This window comes from Psammomys obesus, unplaced genomic scaffold (assembly GCF_907164565.1).
Source record: "Psammomys obesus unplaced genomic scaffold, mPsaObe1.curated_primary_1811, whole genome shotgun sequence".
Classification (NCBI taxonomy): domain Eukaryota; kingdom Metazoa; phylum Chordata; class Mammalia; order Rodentia; family Muridae; genus Psammomys; species Psammomys obesus.
This window is the reverse complement of record NW_026596326.1, coordinates 840,642-858,482: the sequence shown is the minus strand read 5'-3', so window position 1 is coordinate 858,482 and position 17,841 is coordinate 840,642. Positions and strand designations below refer to the sequence as shown.

Here is a 17,841-nt window from a genome sequence, read left to right as displayed (position 1 = left end):
ACTTTCTTCTCTTACCTCACGAAACAGTACTCACATAGGCCTGCCTTGTGAACTTGTGACTGGATAAAATTTATAGGCAGTTATGTCTCCATGAAGCTATCAGTCCTAGAAGCAACATTTTGTGCCTAGAAAATACACACAAAATAGATTACTTTTTTTTTTAATCTTGGATCTCTAGAAGAATGCTGTATACAGAAATAGAAATCCAAGATTATGGAGTAAGCATTCTAATTCTAGGTTACACAAAGGAAAATCTTACCAAGCTCAATATAAGCGGCCCTATGGAAAATTATGTACTGACCATTTTCTTCATTCAGTTATTTAAAATCTAAATGTGTGAGTGAGGCTGAAGGAAATACATTTACAAAGCAAGCCCAGAAAAGGATCATTGGGGTGCATTAGAAAGCAAAGTCAACAAGAACTTGCTTTGACCAGGAAGCTGAGAGTTAAGAAATTTCTTATCTTTGTATCCCTTCCCAGGAACCCCTGGACCCAGCTGGCACCTAAAACAGAAAGAAAAGAAAGTCATTCACAAGTATTACTAAAATGAAAATGCCTTCCTCAGGGGAGTCTGATCCTAAAATAGATGACTCTGGGCTGCTTGCTCTCATTTTTGTCATCCCTGAAGACTTGGCTTTTCCAGTTCATTCTGAGTTTGTTCTCTCTCTCTCTCTCCTCTGTCTCTCTCTCTCTCTCTCTGTGTGTGTGTGTGTGTGTGTGTGTGTGTGTGTTTCCTCCCCCCCATCCCAGTTTAACCCAGAGCTTTCTCAACCTGACTTTGTGTCAGATCAGTGAAAAATTTTATAAAGACCCAAAAGAGTCCCACCATACATCTTCATTTTAGCAAGTCCCTGAATGATCCTGATACCACAGGGTCACACTCTCCACGGAGGTCTACAGTCTAGTGGAACCTTATCTGTTCCTGCAGCTAAAACAAAACAGTTGCTTAGCCTTTGTGCCTGAGCTGGTTTTGAAGAGTTGAAGCCTTGGCAAACTTGAGGGAATTTCTTTGCAGTCGGGTTGCAGCACCACCCCTGCACCCTGTTCTTGCTCTGTGCTCAATATGCGATCCTGCTTGTGTTTGTGTTCCATGTAGCTTTGCAGTCAGCTCATCTCTTAAGCCTCAGCAGGTTGCTGCCTTCTTTAAATTATAGTGTTCTGCCTGCTCAGAACATGCTGTCACCTTACTCTAACAACAGTGTCATCCTCACATGCAGTAAAAATTAACTTCCCATTGAGCAACCTTTGGACAACCTTTGACCTATATGGGGTTTCTCAGTGTGGGCACTGCTGACATTTCAATCAGATAAGTCTTTGTTTGAAGGAGAAGGTGGGGTAAGCTGTCCTGTACATCACAGGACATTCACCATTGTCCTTAGCCTATCCACTACTCCCCCAAAGCACCTATACCACACAGTTTTGACAACCCGGAATGTCAACAGGTGAGAATCACTAACCTAGATGTCCACCCAGGAAGTTCTTATCCCAAATCGTCTCCAGGCTTCTTATTTGCAGTCAGTGACTCTGGTAGCTGTAGCTCTGTGTTCCTGTTCAGTGTCTTTCCACCTGGACTACCCCGCTCATCTTTTTATGTTCTCTCACCCTGAGCCTTGCGTGGATTTCTCCATCTCATGTGGCTAAGCACTTTTGCCCCTCACTGTCTTCGACCTGGTCTTTGAAAAGACTAGCTAGAATTCCACCCCTGCCTGATGCCAAGTGCTAATCAGAGCCTTTCTCCTCTCCTGGTTGCCCTTCCATGTTCATCACAGCAGCGTCCCCTAAACACATCCCTGGCCCCATAGTTCTCGCTTTCCGACAGTGAAATTCATAGAGAAAGGAGCTGTTGGAATTCCCTGTCTGCCTCTATGTCCCCTTTGGCACCTCCTAGCATGCAAAAGGCAGCTCTGGTCTGGGGCTGCTATTTCTACCTGGTCTTTGCCTGCCAGCTTTTTTCCTTCCTAGGGGACCTTGATCTATTGACTGTCTGTTCCCCCGGCTTTGTTATGTCTGTCTGTGCTCATCAGCATTTAATCATCCACAAGCCTTTGAGACTCTAGTTTGTTTTAAATCCATCCATTACCCATACAGCCCTGCAGCCAGCTTTTGGTATTTGTATTTGTATTCGCTGTCTTTCCTCAGTCAGAGGAAGACAGCCAGATGTCTATGTCTGTCCTTCATTTTTAACAGGCATACTCTGAACCAAACCTTTCTCTATAGATACCAAACCTCTTGTGAATTGTTTTGTCACATGACCTTTTCTTTTTGTCCTCTGTCACAGTAATTCATTGTGGACAGATGGCAGTTGGCATTGCTTTAGGGACCTCCTGCTTGTGTCCGTTGATTACAGTTGATCATCTTTTGGATGTTAGCCATCATGGCTTCAAAACTGAAAAACAGTCACCTTATTTAAAGGTTAGCCACAAGATTTGAGTAGGTAAAAATATTGGGGAGGAGAGTGCTGCAGCATGAAGATGCCAGCCAGAGCAAAAGCAGGGCAGGAAGCTGTTTGCTGGCTGGCTGGGGGGTTGCCGCAGTCACGCCCACCTCAGGGAGGTCAGCCTAAACAGCATCTGCCAGGCCTGGCTGGGGAGGGAGTTCTTGTCTCTGACCTTTAATAATCCTGGATCCTTTTATGTTTGCCAGATCCTTAACATGGCACCCAGAGGCCATGAAAACAACTCACCTCCAGTGTAGACGATTTCAGTCCCCCCAGTCCGTTGCTTTTTGACCTCTCTATTTCTGGCCCCAGGGGAGTAGGAGGGAGGAGGCCCTGCAGTGTGGCAGGCTTTGTTCCTTCCATAGTCTATGCGATTTCCATTGTGTATCTCACAGCATTTCTCACAGAAATAAAGGACATGGTGGAAGCTCTGCTGTGTCGTCCACTGTTCTCTACGCATCCCAGCCCACAAATTAGCCCAAATTAGTGTTTTTTTGGGGTTTTTTGTTTTGTTTTGTTTTGTTTTTTTGTTTTGTTCTTTTTACAAGAGCTTTTCAGGACAGTGAAGAAGGGTTACTTTTCAAGTTCTAGCCCCTTTGCTGCACCCTCTGGCTAGGGAGAGGGCACCAGGATGGATGTGCTGGTGCCGAAAGTTTGTTTCAGGAGTGTTCTTCGCCATTTACTGGGGTGCTGTGTGATCATTGAGGTCTTCTCCTGTTTAGCAGAGCTTTCTTCTCTTAGAGTATTCTTGGCACAGTGTTTCTTGTGCTTCCCACAGCCTTGTGAGGTAATCAGACCTGCCTTCCCCACCCTCCCACCCCATGGTCCTTGAGGGGAGACAGCTGAGAGTCAGGAATAGTGGTGGGCCAAAGCTCCAGAAGCTTAATAGGAAAACTTTTTATTTTATTTTACTTTCTGAGACATGGCTTCTCTGTGTAACGGCTCTGGATCTCCTGGAACTCACTCTGTAGATCAGGCTGGCTTCAAACTCACAAATATTCACCTGCCCCTGACTGGGATCAAAGGTGTGCACCACCACCACCCAGCTTAGTTAGCAAAATTTTAATAGAAAGAAGATGAAGGACATGGTGGCTATGGTGAACAGTAAGCTAAGGATGTAAACACAGGAAAATGGAGAGAACTGGCGAAAAGGGGGAAGCTGTAATCCCAAGCAAGCATTTCTTTACAAAGGTAAATAGGTAGAAGAGTGCAGGAGTGTTCAAGGCTGGTGGACACAGAGAACAGGGGCCTGGAAAAGCTATGGGAGTTAGAGACTAAGGATCTGGGGTGAGAAGGTACACAGAAGCTGGACTGAGGGAGAGCAGAAAAGATTGTCTCTGAGTCATGGAGTAGTTATCTGGTGCACAGGTGAGGGTGAATAGCTAAAAGGAACATTTGTTTCAAAGAGAAGTATTCCTTGCATGTTTTGAGTTAGCTAAGGAAGAGAGGTTTTTGTCTACAGATACGCAGTTAGTCTTTATTGTCTTTTCTTAACCACACAAAGGGGAACATGGAATGGGGTGCTTTTCTTCTAGGTAGGTCACCAAATCTACAAGAGAATTATTACTTCAGATCCCACCATAAGAACAATCCACTTAGAGCTCATATAAGGTCAAAGAAACAGGTGTAAGCCTTAAACTCAGTGTGTGTGAAAACTTCACATGTGAAAACCAGATACAGTCATAGGGTCTTGTCATCCTATCATTAAGAGGTGAGGGCAAGAGGATCAGAAATTGTAGATCATCTTCAAGTTTGAGGCTAACCTGGATTACATGAGACCTTGTCTCAAAGAAATCAAGTTAGGAGGTACACCATTTTGTTCTTTTCTGAATAACCAGTACTAGGAAAAGCAAAAACACTTCCCAGGTCAGGCCAGAGCCAAATGTTATCCAGAGACAGCTGGTGCTAGCTTACACCAGGGTTTCTACCATCAGCTGGTTAGGATTCAGCTACCATATTCGCCTTCATACCTCCCACTCCTGAACCAAATCGGCCTTTTCAGAGATTACCTGATCTGTTTTACTCCAATAGCCGGCCAGATCCCATGGTCCATCCTGTGGCTGGAAAACCTTGTCAACTCCTTCATGGCACTAGCCGAGCCCCCAGATATCCATCAACTGCCTCCAGATATATACAGACTAGGTGACTGTAGTTTAGATTCTACAATTTTGATGAGCTCTAAAGGGACGTTTACATGTACCACAGAGGTTATAAGTATTGTTCTGGGCTGGTGAGGCAGTGTGATGTGTAAGAGCACTTACCACCAAACCTGATGACATCTTTGATCCCTGGATCCACTTGACTATAGGAGAGAACTGACTCCTTCAGGTTTTCTGTGACTGCCACATTGTGAGCATGCTCACAAAGAATGTTTTTTAGAGCTGGGCATGATGGCACACTCTTTTAATCCCAGCAGTCAGGAGGCAGAGGCAGAGGCAGGCAGATCTCTGTGAGTTCAAGGCCAGTCTGATGTACAAAGCAAGTTCCAGGACAGCCAGGACAACAGTCTCAAAACCTGTCTCAAAAAACCAAAAGAGGGGCTGGAAAGATGGCTCAGTGGTTAAGAGCACCCTCTGTTCTTCCAACAGGATCCAGGTTCAACTCCTAGCACCCACATAGCACAACTGTCTGGTAACGCCAGTTCCAAGGAACCTGACACCTTCCCACTAATGCACATAAAATAAAATAAAATACAATAAAATAAAATAAAATAAAATAAAATAAAATAAAATAAACATACTCTTAAAAAAACAAAAGAAAGAAAAATAATGTTTTAAAAAAGAAACAGTAACAGCAGCATTGTTCTGTCCTATTGACCACTGCAGCCTGCCTTGGCCCAGTTGAGAGCTGCTGAACAGTAGCTGTGGATGACCCTCAGTAAGGGCTGTCTTCAGAAGCCCTCATCCTTCCCTGGAGCACTCTCCTATGTCCAATCAGGTAGAAAGAGGCAGACGCATACCTTATAGTCTATAAATTTAGGTCTCCCTATGGATTGATGGCTTTCCAGTCTATAAAGTCTCTAACAAAATGTATTCAGGGGCGAGAATGTTCTATCTCAAGGTCTCAGAATAGACTGACAAAACAAAAATTCAAGATCTTTATTCTGGGCTCCAAAGAAATGGGTAAAAGACTATTGAGTAGAAACTGTGGGATAGTATATATTATTGGCTGAAATAATATGCCATATGCATATGTCATATGCATCCTAGTAAAAAGTTTTCTAGACCACATTTTTAAATCAAAACTGCATTTTCTTTTTTTTTTTCCTTTTTTTTTTTTTTTCTTCCAAGACAGGGTTTCTCTGTGTAGCCTTGGCTGTCTGACTCGCTTCATAGACCAGGCTGGCCTGGAACTTATGGCGATCTGCCTGCCTCTGCCTTTCTGAGCACTGGGGTTACAGGCGTGTATCTCTGAGCCTGGCCAAAACTACATTTTCAAATAGCAAACTGTAATGGCATTTTTTTTTTAACTACTTCGTGGGTCCTTTTTCTCTCCTCCACCCTTCTCCACCCTTATTAACCCCCTATCACTAGATAGGAGGAAAAAGAAGATAGAGGGGAAAGGGGTCAAAATTATTGTTAGACTGCCATGAAGTTTCTTGGGGCAAGTTTGATCTTCACTGTCAGGATATCTAATTTCTTCTCATTTCTTTGTGCACAACTACTTGACAAACACCAACCAATAGCATCCAATCACCAACCAGCCAGCAGCAACCCTGCCTCTCAGGACCCTAGCATTTATATATCCAGAATTCCAAATGTCACACACTCTCAGAAACAATCTGCAGCTGTCAAAACCATGCCCCTTCTAGAGCACTAGGCAAATCATAGTCACCTGCTGTAAAGCAGCCTCATGTCTCCACACCTAGGATTAAAACAAAAACATATTCCCATAATATTTCTGTTTTTTAAAGAAATCAAAATTACAAAATTCTCACTGCAGTAAAAAAAAAATAGTAAATTATAAATTAACAATCAAGGTTAAAGTAATATGAAGGCCTATTTGGTATCTCTCAAATTGTCTTTTATCCCAAACTCAGAACCTTTCTTCCAAAACTGCCTGAGTATCTGTTGATGGCCCCTTTCTGTTAACCCAGCACTCCAGGCTCCCTATGCTGCGTGGCAACTTCTTCAAGCTCTTGTGAAAGAGTGCTAGAGCTTGGGCATGGTCCCTGCCCATCCACCTTTTCTCCAGACTTTCACGGGAACAAGTTCCTAGTCAAAGAAGACAGGCCCTCCCTGCGTGGCTGGCTTCTATTAGGAGGATGTAACTTTCTGTTCTCCTGAAGAGCAGAGGATACCATCCCCACCCACTCCCTCACCCATCCTTAGCCCTTTAACACCAGAATCACCAACTGGTGATTTCTTCTTAGATATGGTTCACTACCTTAGAACAGTTCTAACTGCCCTGGGACTTTTACCAGTGTTTAACATTGGTTGACTTCCATAAAACTAACACTTATCAAGAGCACTTTTAATTCAGCTGCAACTTAATATCATTGTGAAACTCCATTTTTCTACATGAACTATTCTTTTAAAATATAGCTGGTTTATAAATCTGGTTATCTTTATTCTTAATATACTTCTCTAGATCTCTTCAAGTGTTTTCTGGAATTCAGTGGCATGAAAAGGCAAGTTGGAGCACAGTAGTTTACACCTAAAGTCCCAGCTACTCTGGAATCACTTGAGCTTGGGACCACCCTGGGCAACACAGCAAAACCCTGTCACTTACAGCATACATGAAGCCTTGTGTCGGATCCCCAGCACAGCACAAAAACATGTCTAGCATTCACTTCCCACTCACTCTCATTACAGTGCTGTTACCACATGAGAGTGGGTTCTAGACGTTTCTGTAAGTTACCTTTTTATATGCCCCCACTACTTACCTCTTCAGCATTGAACATGCCCTAAAGCAAAAAACACTAACAATGCTAATTCTTGACCTAGGAGTTCTTCAGTATGTAATTTATGACATAATTTTCTGTTATTTTCTAGGCATGTTTTCCACAAATCCTGTGTGGATCCCTGGCTGAGTGAGCACTGTACCTGTCCTATGTGCAAACTTAATATTTTGAAAGCCCTAGGAATTGTGGTATGTTCCCTGTTTATACAATATCATATCCACATATAATGTAATACAATTGGCATAATAGAAGCCATGACCAAATCTCGTTATAATACACTAGCTCTCTTTGCCATGTAGACCTTCTTGGTGCAAGAGAGCCTTTTTTCCAAATGACTTACAAGTTCTAAACTATTTCAGGGAGCACTAGGAGAGATAGCTCAGCTGATAAAGACTAAGGCTTTCAACTAAAATGTCAAGAGAAGTATATATCTAGGCTATACTTTTAATAGAAAAACAAGTTTAAGTCTTTCACCATTGCTACCTGTCCTTTCTGGGCCAAGTCATCCTCACCATGAGACTAGTTTACAGAGGCTGTCTCCGATGGCCAGCATATGGAAGTGTCCTCTGTCCATTTTGAATGGGGCCTTCCGGAATAAATGATAGCTGCTATGTTTTCTTGGAAGTGATAGTACTTTAAGTATCAGCTCTTAGACTGAGTTTCTGATTTTTTTTAACAGACTTTGAGAGGCTCTAAAATAGAGTTCTTTTGCTCTAGGAGCCATACATTCTGGGTCTTGGCTGTCCCTTGTGTGAGCCACTGTTTTTCATGTGCTGTTTCCTACAGACAAAAGGGGCCACTTCTTTCTCTGCTGTTGGTGTTTCGTACCCGTCACACGGGGAGAGATTTAGCTGTAGCTGGATGCTTAGGCTTTGAAGCAGATTATTTTCTTACAGTTTATAAGCCTGAGCTTTGATCTGCTCTTGGTTGTATGCTTTGTTTTTAAAGGTAGAAATTTGGTTTGGTTATGTTTTTTAACTAGGTACCAGGTAAATGGAGCATTTCCAAGAAGTTACAGTGTAAATGATAGGGCTCCACTTACCTCTGGTTTTTCTTTGTACGGTTGTGGGGAGAAAAATCAGCTGATTTTTTTTTGAAGAAAGGCTCTTAAATGACAGTAGGAAAGGTAGGTGGGCAGGTAAATGAGACGTCTTTGCAGTGGGTGTTCCGCATTCAGGGTTTCATGAACTTGTTCTTAAAATGATGTTTAATGTGGAAATATTTTGCAGCCAAATCTGCCATGTACTGATAATGTAGCATTTGATATGGAGAGGCTCACCAGAACCCAAGCAGTCAACCGAAGATCAGCCCTCGGCGACCTTGCCAGCGACAGTTCTCTTGGCCTTGAGCCACTGCGAACTTCAGGGATATCGCCTCTTCCTCAGGATGGGGAGCTCACTCCTCGAACGGGTGAAATCAACATTGCAGTAACAAGTAAGTGGGGATCCTTTGCCCAGGCACCAGACAGCATTGCTGCCTTTGTTGGGCATCTGGTGACTGTCAAGGAGAAAGATGCAGCCACCTGGTCCAGCACTTTTGTAAAGGAAAAGATAGTGTGTACAATTAAACAGGTATTTGGAATAACAAAACTTTCTATACAATAAGGAATGTGCTGGTGATTATGTGGTTAGGCCTTTAAAGGTTTGTCTTAATGGCTGTTTGGTAAGCCTTGTTTTGAAATCATTGCGTTGCAAATCGGCATTTTAAAGAGGGACGCTGGAGTGCAATGTGGGCCGGCAGGCAGCAGTGTCGGTGTGCTGTATGCTGAGCACTGCTTGCTGCCCATGATCTGATCTCCCAGGCTATAAGAAACTTGGCAAAAAAACTAATGTAGAATTTGAACCTAAAAAATATTCTGGGCTAGTTATGAATGTCTTAATTGTTGAACTGTTACTAAGCAAAAGTGTGCTGTTGTGAGGACAGTGCCCATCTCTATACAGTGTGAGTGGGTTGGTGGCGTGTGTATGGTGTTGTAGGCATTCATCCTATAACAAGCAACTTCTTTTCTCCATTTTCATCCTTCACATGCGGTTTCCATCTAACAACCCTTCACCCATCTCTCGTCGCCACTCTGGTGCTGCCTTTTCTAATTATGCTGCTGCCTGCCCAAGACTTGAAGCCTAGAGTTGATGGGGCTCCACTTATCTCTTAGAGTCAGTAACAGACATGGGAGCAGCTTATGGAATAGCTTGCTCTTTACATGTTAAGACTTCTGTGGCCTGTCTTGTTGAAGTGCATGGTTCTAAACCATCCAGAGATTGCCATTTGTCTGAATGCCAAGAGCTTCATTCCTTTATAAGTAAAACTGTTCTTTGATATAGTGTGGCTCATTTCTCACCATTTCCTGATGCTTGTTTTAGCAGCATTTCATGCTTTTCCTATTTTGGCATTTAGGTTTTATTGTCTAGAATTTCAAAATTTGGTCTAACAGAACGAAAGGAGATAAATGATTTAAAATTGCATTTTTGAAAGTCTGTTGTTGATCAGGCATTTATTGAGCACCTACTACATTAAGCACACATCTTGTTATTTTTATGTGTAAATGTCTTCAAAATCTTGATAATAAAATCTTTTGATGATAAAAATAATTCAAATACCAAATAAAGCACTTTTATCAGAATTTACACATAATGCCAATAAAGAAAATCATGTGATTGTCGAGACCCAGAGTACCTCTTTTCCTTCCAAATCCCTTATTGCCATAAGCAAGTACAGTACATTCAGCCAACACCCACTGTGTGCAAGGCACTGTGCTAAATAAGCAGTGGGCCGTGAGAAGGGTAACCCGGGCACAGAAGATTGCTGCTGAAGTGCTCTTGGGTCTGCCAGGTGGTGCTGTGATGGCATTTCTCACATACAAAGACAAACATAGGTTCATGTATTCAGAATTCAGAAATACAGATGTGATTAAAGTCACTAAGTGTCGGTCTGCTTATCATGAGCAGAGGTTTATTAGAAAGCGAGTTGGGTGATAGCTCAGTGCTGGGACACATACTGCAAGGATCTCAGTCCAATCCCAGTGTGGAGGAGTCTGCCTTTAAGGAAAACAAATAAATAACAGGCACAGTGGAACATGCCTATACTCTCAGCTTTCCTAGCACTTAGGAGGTAGAAGCATAGTTGAGGTGGAACCTCAACTATAGTTAAAAGAAAAGGAAAAATGAATATTGTGTTAAGCTCCTTGCTGTTGATAACCATCTCTTAAATTTTTAAAATATTCATTATTCCTAACTTTAAAAAATACATAGATTAAAATCATGGATTTTTCATGAGTTCTTGAATGTTCATGTTGACTTAAATAAAAAGCTTAAATCTAATGATGTGAAAACCTGTAATCCAAGAAGCAGTGGCTGCAGTGTTATATGAAGAGTTTGCTAGGCATTCTAATCATATAAACCAAGCAGGCCAGCAAAGATTAGCTGCTAAAACAAACTCAGCAATCTTGGGAGTGTAGAGAGTAAGTTCTCTAAGCCTTTTCTGGAAAAGAGGCCTGTGCACACACAGTTTACACAGTTTTAGGATTCAGGAAACCCAGACTAAGAAATACTCAACGTGGAGCTGTTGGGAACACTTGATATTCTTCCAAGGGAACCCAAGTTTAGTTCCCAGCACCCACATGGGTTACTTCACAGCCATTCGTAACCCCAGCTCCAGGGGGGGGTCCCACACCTTCTAATCTCCATGGCCACCTGCACTCACACACATAATTAAAACTAATTTTTTTAAAAAAAGAATACCCATGTTACATATATGAAGTCATATGAAAGTCATTATTTTGTATACTAACTAAAAAATGTTAGGATGAAGAAATGCTCTTGCTAGGCAGTTTTGCATATATGATCATTTGTCATGCCTTGATACATATATAGAAGAATTTTAAACAATTACTTTGTTAAACCATCCCTATTTAGTTTACTCTTGAGAGTATTTTGTAGTCAAGACTTTGGAGCGAGCCAGATTGGTTCTCCGGCCCCAGTTTAGTCTCCCTCTTCCCTGTACAGGCATGACTTTGATTTTGATTTCTACGCAACAGAGTTTCAGCTCTTTGATAGCCAAGTACCTTGTCAGTCTCTGCCCCTCCTACCTCTCTACAAAGACAGAAGGACCAGTCTTACTTTTCAGCAGGAGTCACAAACCTATTTTCTTGGTACAACTGTGAAGACTTTTTAGTATGAGTATTCTAGACTGATAGATATGAAAAAACAGTTCAGACATGAGTGGCTTGGAGGAGCAGCTTTCTGCTTAGTGTGCCCACAAGACTTGAGAACCCCTCTCCATGTTCCTAACCTTTATCTAAGACGGAGTACTAGAATCATGCAGAAATAGCAAAAGGAGATTTAAAAAATGGTTACAAGTATGGTTGTTCTGCTGTCATTTAAATTCACAGTAACATGTATGTCCATGTACAGTTCTCCTACATAAAGTATCCCATGCCTTTTGGTGGCCACACTCCTCATGTACTTCTGGATCGAAACTGAAAGAAATGGTTGAGCCATGCTTTCCTTTCTCCTTGCAGCTTTTCCCAGTACTTCCACTAACCTTCTCTAGTTAGTAGCTTTCTGGCAAACTTCCTCCTGCTTGACTTCCTTGAGCCAGCCTTGGCTTACACCTCCGTTGACGTCTGCTTCGTATTTGAGGGAAGTGTTGACATCGATTTGACTTAAATCTTCTCCCCAGAGTGATTTCCTCCCTTTCCTTTGTCAACAGAAGAATGGTTTATTATTGCCAGTTTTGGCCTCCTCAGTGCTCTCACACTCTGCTACATGATCATCAGAGCCACAGCTAGCTTGAATGCTAATGAGTAAGTAACAAATTGTTTTTTGGATTGCATGTGCCAGACGATCCCAAGAAAACATGTAATTTTCATGAAGATGGTGAGACTTGGCTTCCCACCTGTTTCATGCTGATCCCAACAGGATCATAGTTAGCAAAATAATTTATTTCATGAGCATCTATTTTTGGTCACATGGAATGGGAGTTCACTTTATTCAGTAAGGCCAGCATACATGAGCAAAGCTCTGGAGGCCCTCTAATACAGGCTGGATCCACAGCATCATGCAGATGCCAGGACACCAGAGCAGGCTCAGTTTGTGAAGAACACCAGTGGCCTCAGTGGCCTCACCATTGACAGGAATAACCCCACTCTGCATGTGCTCAAAGGACTTTGCCAGGAGCATGAGTCAACTTTTGGGAGAACACGGAAACCTTTGCCTATGGTCAAAGATAGGAGAGAAATGGGAAGGAAATCCCCTGCTCTCAGTACACTGTACGGAGGTAGAGATGTCAGAATAGACTGTCTCTCCAAGGGCAAATAGAGGCCAGTATAGGTTACAGAAAGGTAAAGCTGGCCTCCATAAGCCTGATGACCTGAGTTTTCCATAAGGAACAATACCAGTCAGGCTTCTTACTGGCCTTGGCCCAAGGAATGCTCAGAGCTAGGAATGCTGGCAGAAGCTGCATGTCGCTATGAGGGCTGCTGTAGGGAAGACATCGTTTTGATGCAGTGATTTTCCAGAAGTAGCATTCTATGGTGATATACTGGAAGGGCTTTGTTTTCTTTTGCGTTAAATCTTGTCATTTACTATTCAGGCCCTTCTTTTATTGGATTATCCATACAAGTTAGAGATGGCTGCAGCCCAGGGCCAGTGCCCAACTTCAAGCTACATTGCTACTGTGCACATCATCTACTCTCCATGATGGAGTGTGGCCTAGCACTTGAAGTTGTCAACAGTGACCAGTCTCCTAGAATAATTAATGCTGTTCAGCTGAAGAAACAAAACTTTGACTTCCCCTGACATCTTACCTCCAACCTGATCTGTTGACAAATACTTGCAGGAAATACCTTCTGGCATCTGTGACTACGTACATATTGAGAGGTTATTGTGGTACACTGGCACTTCTTCACCCTTTAGATGACCTATCCATTAGGTCAGTCAGCAGCTAGCTACTTCTGTTGATGCTACTAGATGCAGTTGCCATCAGGATACAATGTCAGATTCTAGAGTCAGACACACGTAGGTTTGACTCTCACTCTGCTCCTTCCTTTTTCCAGTTGTGAGACTTGGCCATTTAAATTTATCTGAAGATTATTTTAATCATCAAAATAAACAGATAAAGTAGTCTACATCATAGGGCTATTGACGTAGCACAGTGCCTGGTACGTATTAAGTGCTCAATAAATGTTAGCCAAACTAAGTCCGTTGAGATTCTGCTACAGTTCTGTGAAAAAAGATGGCCGTCTGGGACTGGTGGGGTGGCTCATCAGGGAAGACACTTGCTGCCAAACCTGATGACCTAAGTTTAATCCAACTTCCACAATTTGTCCTCTGACACATACACATACACACATATAAAACAGATCAATGTAATTTAAAAGTTAAATTAAAGCCAGTAAATTTAATTTTGTCTATGAAATTAGAGACAGACAGAGCATAGGAACTCTGGGTGCTCATGATTTCAAAAACACTTTCATTCATAGTGAAGTCATTGTTTTGTCTGTAGTCACTTGTCTTGCTAATTCCCCATTAAGCTAAATAATAACATAAGCCCAGTTCTTAAGATTTTGCCAGTGAGAGAGCTGATGAGCTGATTCAATGGGTAAAGGCGCTTGCTCCCAAGCCTGACTTGAGTTCAGTCACATAATCTACCTCATGGTTCCTGCAAGTTGTCCTATCACCTCCATACACCTGCCATTGCAGACACCGCATGCACACCCCAACACATAAAATAAGTAAATGTAATTAAATATTTTAAAACATTCGACTATGAGTAACAATTAGTACAAATAAATAGTAATGCTCTGGGCACTTGTGTAGAATTACTAGACAATTTAATGGTCTACTTGCTCACTCAGAATCTTTCCAGATGCTCAGTCTATACATCAAATACTTTAAAGAATGCTAAATAGGAACCCCAGTGCCTGGGTTGTACTGCTTCAGTTGCTTGTATAAATGCATTACTCAGAACCTAAGTCATGGGTCTTCACGGCCATGTCTTAGTCAATCCCTCACCCATTAGCCTTTGTCGATGGTTGATTTGCAGTTCCTCATTTGACTATTACTTCTTTGCCTTCAAAATCATTCTAAAGGACAGTGTTCATAATCCCATTTAGAGAGAAAGTTGAGCGAGTGTGTGTGCATGTGCACCTGTGTGTACACACCTGAGGGCGTAAAAAGATCGCCACCAAAATATTGCTGCTGAGTCTTCTGGGTTATATTTTCAGGGCAATGTTTTCCTCTCCGTCATGAGTTCTATGTGACTTGGGGCTTTTGTTGTTTTTACAAGCATGAATCACTTGATTTTTTTTTTAAGTGCATTTATTGTGAGAGATAAAGATCAGTCACTCTGTGCCAGTGTTTCTTTAACAGGTTGGTAGAAATTTCTCAATGGTTTTATTCCACATAAAAAGTTTTTTTAAACAAATTTACGATTCTTTATTTATGGATTTTTTTTAACCTACCTGCTCATTTTGCCATTACCTAGCAATAAATTTACAGCGAAGATGAGTGTGCATCACTACAGCCAGCTTGTTACGCTTCTGTTTGAGAAGAACATTGAGAAATGAGCAGAGTGCTAATACATAAGGCTCTGAAAATGGAGGGATGCTTTGCTTAAACAGGAGGGAAGAGTAGATAAGAGGTGTCTCAGGGTGTCCCAAGGACTGGCAGAGAAAAAAGGAGCTGCTATGGACTGAGCACCCCTGTGTGCACAGTAGCCTCATAATGCACACTAGTGCAAAAGAGGACAAGGCTTAATATAGTTCTAGAGCCCTTGAGGCATCACAAGGAAGTGGGTTTAATGGACTAAACTAACTTTCTATCAGGCAAAGTTATCCATATGGACAACGGGTAAGCTAATAAGCTTGCTAGCTGTTGCCTGGCTATTCACCCAGAAGCACGGTCTGGAGCTGTGAGAGGCAGGTTTCCCTTTGAGTCACACGCTGCTGGGCAGGATTAGAGTGTGTGTGACAAGCAGTGGGGTTGCTTTCTAGTTGCCTTTCAGGACTTGAAATTTCAAAAGCAAAGTTACCAGACTTCTTTACCTTCTCCCAGAGTGAGATCTGTTTTGCTTTGTGACCTACTAGTACTCCCTCATACACAACGAAACAGAAGGTGGCTCTTACTGCCCGCCACATCCTGTGATGTAAACTGTCTTGTGCTTTATTTCCCTGTCAGTGCAAGCATAAAGTTCTAAACTGACTTTAGGAGCATTTTGAGAAACACTGGTCAAGAATTTCTTGGTCAGATTAGCATCCATCTTTGTTTTTTATGGTACAAAGAATACCTTTCATGTAACCACAAAGACTTAAGGTTATTTTCTGAGGAGTATGCTAGGACTAGGTCATCTTCCTTCTTGCTATATTTATTCTTTTATCCAATCTGAGGATGATACTTTAGACACAGAGGAGGAAGGATTGAGTGGTCCCTGACGATGCTTAAGGAGGACAGTGGGATTCAGGCCTCTGCTCCCAACTCCTTTCTTTTACCCTGCTTGGGCCTGACTGCTCCAAAGAGCACTGAGGGCTCCAATTGTGACCAGAGAAGAAAGTTTATTTTCTGAGAAGATGGTTTGGAAGAAGAGTCCTAAGCAAAGCAACAGTTACCTTTGGTTTTTGGTAATGGCCATTTTCCTTTTTCTCAGAGCACCTAATGTTACTGTTCCTAAAAGGCCCTTCTGTTTCACAATACCCAGTTTTTCTAAGGAGATATTACAAGGAAGATGTGGCACTTTCAGCAGGGCCTATGTCAGATGAGCAAAGGCGCTTATGAAAAGTGACCGTTGTTCATAACAGAGCCTTTTCCAGAAAAAGTTGGCTAGCTCCCTTAGTCATTGTAACGCCATGCCTCAGTGCTCACTAGACACCAGCCTCATGGGGAATAGGGTGAGCCGAGAGGCCTGGCCACCTCTGCAGGAGTTGGAAGTGAAGAAAGTGAGCGAGGGAGGGAGCACTGTACTCTGTAGGACACACCTGAGAGAGTGGCTGCTTTTGCACTGAGGAACCTCACAGAAGAAAAGGGCATAGAGTGAAGAGAGGCAGAGCAGAGTCCAGACGTTTGTATAAACAGTAGAGAGTGGTTGAGGTTTTTCGTGGTGGCTGAGACGTTTTATTGAAGATACAGAATGGAGGCAGAAAGATAGGTAAAAGTGGGAGTTGGGGGAAGAAGTCATCACAAGGTAGGGAAGAAATGAAGAGGCCCTGAAGAGTCGTATGACAGCCAAAAGTCGAGTGGTTTGAAGCATGGATCCCCCACACAGTGGAAATGAGCCAGATATGGTGTTAGGAAGATGCTGCTTAGGGAATAAGCCAAGTACAAAGGGTTGTGAAACTAGAGTGGTCTTACAGTGTCAGGGGCTGCAAAGGACGAACAAGATCCTGGGGCACCAGGAAACTTTTCAAAGGACTGTAGGTACCGATTAGCACCTCTTATAGAGACACTAAGATAACACTCAGTGCACCCAAAATCTAAGCGGTTCCTGGAACGGATCGCTGCACATCTCTTCAGCTCTTCCTAATAAGCCATGGTAGTCTAGAGCAGTAAAGAGGAACACGTTCAGCAAAAGCAACTACAAAACCAGCGTGGATAACACCTGCCCGTCCTCATCCTCCTCTTCCTCCCCCCCAAAGTTAAACAAGGCACTGCTCCCCATCTTTTTCCTGTTTTCATTCTGGGAATGTTACAGCACTTTGATAGGACAAGCTGCTAAGTTACCAGTCGGAAACTGCTGGTCTCTGGCAGCTAAGGCTGGGGACAATCCCAGGCCATCCTGCAGTTAGGATCATGTCTCTGTTGTTTTAGAATATTGATAGCTACCCTGTAACTAATTAATGACCTCTGTTTTCCCTTTTATTCCATAGGGTAGAATGGTTTTGAAGAAGGAAAAACACTGCTTTCTGACTGATTGCCTTGAAGGAAAAAGAACCTATTTTTGTGCATCATTTACCAATCATGCCACACAAGCGTTTATTTTTAGTACATTTTATTTTTTCATAAAATTGCTAATGCCAAAGCTTTGTATTAAAATAAATAAATAATAAAATGAAAGTACCGTGTTGCTAAGTGTCCTTTGCCAGCATGTGTTTCGGAGGCTGATTTTGATACCACGTGTAGAATGTGCTCACAACTCTGTAAGAGGGCAGGGACAGTGCGGCTGCTGGTGTTTAAGGTGGGCTCCTTCTGTGCCTGACTGGCATGGCAGAGCAGAGACATCCTCTGTGGCACTGCTCCCTTGGTGCCCAGCTGGTTTACTCCATTTTATTTTCCTCACAGATGCCTGTTACTCTGGTAATTTCTCCTTCCTTTGCCTGTGGCCCATGGGCCTTCACCAGGACTTGAGTTTCACATCCAGAACTTGTAGCTGTTGCTTCCATTGTATATCCCACACCTGGGAGTGTGCTTTGCGTGTAGTAGGTGCTCAATAAATTTATTTGTGGGACAAAGGAATGAGTTGTAAGGACTCCAAACCAAGACACTTCTTTTACGTAGTGTATACAGTACGTGTT

At 42.5% G+C, this 17,841-nt stretch overlaps 1 protein-coding gene across 3 annotated transcripts in view; it reads left to right on the top strand.

The window, feature by feature from the left end:
* Positions 1–17,841, top strand: part of Rnf130 (ring finger protein 130) — a 102,322-nt gene that overhangs the window by 65,959 nt on the left and 18,522 nt on the right. The window contains exons 6-9 of one of the 3 annotated variants that reach the window (XM_055597212.1): positions 7,432–7,528; positions 8,570–8,774; positions 12,048–12,141; positions 17,197–17,383. In XM_055597212.1, the coding sequence (XP_055453187.1) occupies positions 7,432–7,528; positions 8,570–8,774; positions 12,048–12,141; positions 17,197–17,212 (412 nt within the window). In that variant the 3' untranslated portion in view covers positions 17,213–17,383. Of the gene's footprint in view, positions 1–7,431; positions 7,529–8,569; positions 8,775–12,047; positions 12,142–17,196; positions 17,384–17,841 lie in introns of those variants that run through there. The other 2 variants (XM_055597215.1, XM_055597214.1) reach the window with 2 other exon arrangements.